Below are 6,188 nucleotides of genomic sequence, written 5' to 3'. Positions count from 1 at the left end.
ATATATATATATATATATATATATATATATATATATGCACTTGTGATACTCACACCCATGCTCCCAGGAGTAAACCCTGATGTACTGAGCAGGCCTGTGTTTTGCTGTTCATAAGTCCACACTAAACTGGGCCAACCCTGCTGGAGCTAAACTACTCCCTCTCCCACCAAGATACACCTAAGCCAGTAGGTGGGGGTAACTCAGATGTCTACCTCTCAATCTAAAACCATGACTGCATAAACAGAGCAACGGCCTTCATTGCCCAGAGGCGAAGAAGCTCCTAGGCACGGTGGCGATCAGGATCACTTCGGAGCAGAGGGTACTAAAAATCTCAGGTTAAAAACATCTTTGCACATATAAGGACAAAGAGATGTAAGTTGCCATTTGACATCAAAAACAAAATTGACTTCATAATTTCAAATGGACGCAACATAGTACAAAATGTGGAAGTTATTAATTAAGTAAATGTTGGTAGCAACCACAGAATGGTCAGAGGACACATTAAATTACACCTCAGAGTGGAGAGGAACAAATTCATTGAAAAAACACAACCAAATTTAGGTAACTTGAAGACTGGAGTGACAGAATTAAACCCTAACATCTGTAACAGCCATTCACTTCTCAGCAACAAAGATCTCAACATTGACCAAATCAACAAGCAGTATAATAATATAATAAAGGAAGCTGCACTAGAAGTAAGAACGCCAAGCAAAGCTCCAGCAAGCTCTTGGTAGAAACTAAACAGCTCATGAAAAAACATAGGGCCGTGAAAGTATTGTCAAACATTGACAAGATAGAATTAGCTGGACTAACAAAGAGTATAAATAAAAAGAAGAGAGATGTGCAGAAATTCAATGCTCAAATAATAAATGAAACAGTGATCTCAGGTACCAGCATGAAAACAGCTAAAAGGAGACTTGGAATGGGGAGAAATCAAATCAAACTTTTTTATCACTAATCACATCAAAGACAAGACAATTTTTGCATAACAACCACTGGTTTTGACTTCCTGAAGGCAACAAATATAAACATTCTCAGAATGAAGATATTGAGAGCAAGTTGCTTTGCATTTCTGCAAACTGCTCCAGGTAATACATTAAAGAAATTATTTGGAGACACTGGTTATTTGACCATTTCCAAGGCCTACTACTGGTTGAGGCTGCTGTTGCTCTAGAAGGAATGCAAACATTCATTCCTGGAATTGAGATTGCTGGACCATCTGTTTCTGTATCATAAACTCGTCTGCCTTTTTTGGCCGTTTACTTTCCTATCCTTCAGATAATAAGTGCACAATGGGGAATTTGCATTATGCAGTTCACGCATTTCCAAGGAATATTTTTGTGTTCAAAAATATTTGCATACTCTGAGTTTTAATGAGGGAGAGTTTTAGCATTGTGGTGTGTCTTGTAGACAATGCACATACACCATGTCCCTGTATTTAACCCATTGCCTATACTCCAGGTAATATGAGAAGGCAACTGGGCTTGCCTCCAAAGCCTTTTACAGACGAGGACAGTGCAAAGCAGGCACAGAGCCACACTAACAAAGTGAAGATTTTTTTTTTTTATCACTTGAATGTAAAACATGATTTTTAATGTTTTTACACATTCAGAAATGCATGATAAGCATTTGACTTGCATTTTACTGTGTACAAGTTTGAATGTGGTTTTAATGACAGAAATTTTGGTGGGTGGCATCTTCCATGCTTGGCAGTGAATGATTTGCTAAAATTTGCCCTTTACACAAAAGAACAGCCAATCATAGTATTAAACATACCTTTCTCCCTCAGGCAATGCCCCAGGATATGTGGTGTGGGCATGTGGGTTCCTTATAAAGAACAGCATAAAATGTAATGCATGATCCATATGACCCGTCCCCAGGAGCTGCATCCAAGACAGTTGTGATGTGAATAAAATGTCACCTGGAGCCATGAGTAAGTCAGCCATGGCATAAACCATGTCATCCATAGGCTATGAGTTAAGAAATTTGAGCAAGATGGGGTCAGAGATCTGAAGATGGCACACCTAATAGTGTCATTTGCTTTGACCATTTTGATAGAGATTACCTCGCCCTTGTATTATGATAACCTTCTGGGTTATCATTTCTTTTACTTTGATTCACCTGACTTGTAGAACATTTTCAATGTATAATGTCTTTTCTCTTATCTTGATTTCCCCTTGGATATCATATATTTCCAATATCAAGCACCTCATCACCTGAATTAATAGGTGTTACATGGGCAAGAATTTGTTGATTCTCCCAATTTTTAACTCTAATGACCCTTTTGTCTCTTGTAAGAACCCATTTTTAGAGTTTGGAATACTCAGTAATATTTGTTTGTGTGTGAGGGAAGCTTCTCGATAAAGTACACACAAAAAATTGCAGAAGCAGTAATTATTTATCCTTTCCAAGGCACCACCAATATCTTCCTCATGGACAATATCATGCATGCCCTCTGTTTCCATGGGATGGGTCATTCCCTGAATGCTCAGGGACCAAACCAAGTGCCTGGCCTTTGTAAATAACTAGTCATACAGATGGGTCACCTATAGGACCTCACAGCACATCTGTGAGTGTACATAGGATCTCTCAGTACTTCTGCTTTCACTGTTTATACTTTGCATCATTTTCAGACTTTATGATTATAGGAAAACTATCATGAACTGGTCTAATATATAGCCGGCAGGTCTATGAAGACCTAACTGTCAGGCAACACATTCTTAATTAATGACAGGCCATAAGGCCACGAATCACAGGTGGTGATGGGTGGTGGTGATGGTTACTATTACTATTACTAGCTATATTAATAGTGGTGGTGATGGGGATTACTTTTACATATTATTACAATAACAATAATAACAATAGACACTTACTGTGTATTTTTCTGGAGTCCTTTCCATTTCTCTGGCTTCCTTAGTTTGGAGTGTTTCCGCTGGAATATCTCACATTTCTCCTTCTCCTGCTCCTCTGCTGGTGAATGAATATCACAATAACATTGACTCCTAAATTACCAAATACCATTTAATAGCCTACTTGGAGTATATGACCCAGGTAGATTCTAAATGATTTTGCCATAATCAAAGCCATTACAAAATAATGTTAATGTTGGGAACAGTTCATATCATGATGATGGAGACGGTGGTATTGACAGCAGTGATTTTGATGGCAGTGTTGGCAGAAGCATGAAGAGTTCATCATCCTCGTCATCAGTAACTTAAAAATTATTGAAGAAAGCTTTTATAAAAAGATATTCTAATCACTACTAGTAATGCTAGATGTAACTATAAATATATGATGTAATCTTTACTCCTGTATTTGTTATCTATATTATAAGAACTTTATAATTATCCATGTAAGACTTTAGTTTAGAAAGCTTCTGTCTTGTACTTTAAGTAATAAATCCAATGAGTTGACATTTTACTCTGAATAAAATACTGCAAATGGACAGGTCTAAAACACCTGCTTGATTATCCTACTAAAGCAACATGTTTTGAATAGACATAATAAACAAAAAACAACAGGAAAAACTGTGTATCACCTGGGTATGTAGAAGGTCTTTATCAGGAACAATAGTGGTAATTAAAAAAAAAGGAACAATGAAAATGCCACTAATATTAGCTAATACAAAGTTGTCTACTTGATACATTTGAGTACTGTGAGATTACTATAAGCCGCTGGCACACATAACTTATATCAGCTATCAGTAACTTCTGGACCTTTGGAAAGCATCATGAGCACACATGGAAAGATAATAAACAGCAGTAAGACATATCTTCTGTACATATGCACATATCATCATCCAGGTTACCATTACTTCTCAAGAGATTGAGAGAGTATCTCAGGACTTGCAAGGGAGAAAGAGAGAAAGAAAAAATGAAAGAAAGAAAGAAAGAAAGAAACTTTATTACTATCTTAGAACCTAGAAACTGCAAACTTTTGATTCTATGAAAGGGCAATAAACTAACGTACATTTAGTGCATGTGAGCTGGTGAAAAAGTGGAAATACTTTTCTGTTTTAGAGGATCCAACTGCATTGTTATAGTGCCTTAATTTGCACATATCTATTCCTATGATATAAATGAAAGTTTAGTTAATGTTACCAAGACCGATGCACGGAGACAGAGGGATCTTAGAGAGAATCTTATAGAGAATATGAAATATAGTCATAAACAACACAGGTACAACTGCTCTGGCCTCATATTTACTGAAAAATAATGAAAATATCTGTTGCATATTACCACTCAAAGACGAAGTCCCCAACACCCTTAAATGGCCAGAGCTCTTAATGTCGTTTTTTCTGTAAGTTTGCACCAAGTGCTAATAAAGGGGGAGGAGGAGGATACAGGGGGAAGGGGAGGGGAGACACTTGCCCCCCCCACCCTGTCAAAGGAATAAATAGAAGGCAGAAAAGGATAGGTCTGGATTTTAGGGAATGCATGAGGCCCTTGTTTTGGATTTCGTCGCACAAGGCTGCATCGCTCTCAGTAACACATACCGTAAGTTTAATCTTCATAGCATTTAATAAAATCATATTAAGCAAACTGGTCTGAGACCTCCTTTGGACACACATGCCCTCATATAATGAAACAGTAAATGAAGTTACATGCAACTCGCATCAAAAGCGAATACAAAAACTAAATTATTTCACCTGCATATACACACTACAATCTTTCCTAGATCATACTTCACAAAGAGGATAGAAACTGTCATAAAAATCACAAAAAGTCAATCTACATATGGTATTTCCTCATTATTCTACCAATCTCTTTCCTGCCATTCCCTCACACCCAAATGAGACTGGTGGAGCAGGTAGGCCTAGGTGTGGAACAGGTGGAGCAGGTAGGCCTAGGTGTGGAAGAGGTGGAGCAGGTAGGCCTAGGTGTGGAACAGGTGGAGGCAGTGGATAGTACAAAACAGGTGGACTTTCCGGAAGGTATAGCACAAGGAGTGGAAAGTGTAAAAGAGGTGAATGAGGAAAGAAGGCTAAAAAGAGGTAAGAGACGAAAGAATGAGAGGTTAGGGAGGAGGACGGCGTAGGCTAAAGGCGTAACAGCGGTGGAGGAGGAGGAAAGAGTTTAAAAAGGTGGAAAATGAGGAGGATTTCGAAGACGAGGACGAGCAGGAAGGAACAGAACAGGTGGAAGAGGCCGGATCTGTCACAACATCTGTTCCAGTTCACAAGTCCCGTTACTTTGGCCCTTTCCGTGTCATTTCCGCCTTCGTCGTCTTCCTCTCTTCTTCGGCACTCGTTCTTCCTTCTCTCTTCTTCCTCTTTTTCTCACATACGCGGAGATAGGAAACAATTAACTGCACTAATGACAACGCGAATGCTAAAAAAAGAGGAATTAATCTCGCGAAAACAAAAACACGACTGATTTTTCCTTTACACACTTCTACAACCCAGTGACACACATCTTCCTTTCTTTATCGTCCTTACCCCACTCGGCTTTACCTTCTAATTCGCCGGCTGGCCAGAAGTAGAATGTACAAGGGACAAGAATCAGTCCCAAGAAGCAGGTAAGGAAATAGAAAAAAGTCGAGCCTGACTCATCGTACTCAAACTTCTGACCTGCCATCTCTGTGTCCAGGTCGCTACTGAAGCTGTGTGCTGGCGAGGTTCAGAGAGAGTCAAGCGAGCGTCTTTGCTTCAACCTGTTTCTTCTCATTTTTTCTCTTTAAGTTTTTTTCTTTTCGTATCTACACTATAAGTCATTCCTGCTTACTATGGCGTTTTTAAGCAGGTCTTATTGAGAGTGTGGCTTTTAGGCTCGTCGTTTGCTATAATAGTATTCGGTCAATTGAGAATCTCTTTTACAGTCCTGTTTCTTTTTTTCTTTTTTTCTTTTTTTCGTATTACATATTCTATTATTTTCTTTGCAGTATCATTCATTTTCATCTCTGTTTCACAATTCACTTTTCGGAGTAAGTGTTGAATCTATTTTTATTATATATTTATATTCCTGCTTTCCTACGTTATTGTTTATTTTTGTCGATTTGTGTCTTTTAATGGAATATAAGAACCTTTGAGTTAAAACTTAAAGCGTGAAATATATATGCAGATATATTACGCAACTTATATTATGTTTTGTTTATACATAACAGGAGACATCTTCTGTAAGTTTGTTACCCCTGTTGCACGATAAAGATCATTGGTAAACGATACCATTAAATTCGATTTCATTGTTGTT

At 38.1% G+C, this 6,188-nt stretch overlaps 1 protein-coding gene across 5 annotated transcripts in view; it reads right to left on the bottom strand.

Moving 5' to 3' along the window:
• The window catches only part of LOC125029780 (translocation protein SEC63 homolog), a 26,211-nt gene extending 20,601 nt beyond the window's left edge, over positions 1–5,610 (bottom strand). For 2 of the 5 annotated variants that reach the window (XM_047619922.1, XM_047619920.1), the window contains exons 1-2: positions 5,438–5,610; positions 2,874–2,970 (exon numbers count right to left, since the gene is read on the bottom strand). In XM_047619922.1, the coding sequence (XP_047475878.1) occupies positions 2,874–2,970; positions 5,438–5,576 (236 nt within the window). In that variant the 5' untranslated portion in view covers positions 5,577–5,610. The remainder of the gene's footprint in view (positions 1–2,873; positions 2,971–5,437) is intronic. The other 3 variants (XM_047619921.1, XM_047619923.1, XM_047619924.1) reach the window with 3 other exon arrangements.
• Between the last annotated feature and the right edge of the window lie 578 nt (positions 5,611–6,188).

Source organism: Penaeus chinensis, chromosome 10 (assembly GCF_019202785.1).
Source record: "Penaeus chinensis breed Huanghai No. 1 chromosome 10, ASM1920278v2, whole genome shotgun sequence".
NCBI classification, from domain to species: domain Eukaryota; kingdom Metazoa; phylum Arthropoda; class Malacostraca; order Decapoda; family Penaeidae; genus Penaeus; species Penaeus chinensis.
Note: the sequence above shows the minus strand (reverse complement) of the source record. Positions and strands in the feature narration are given on the sequence as shown.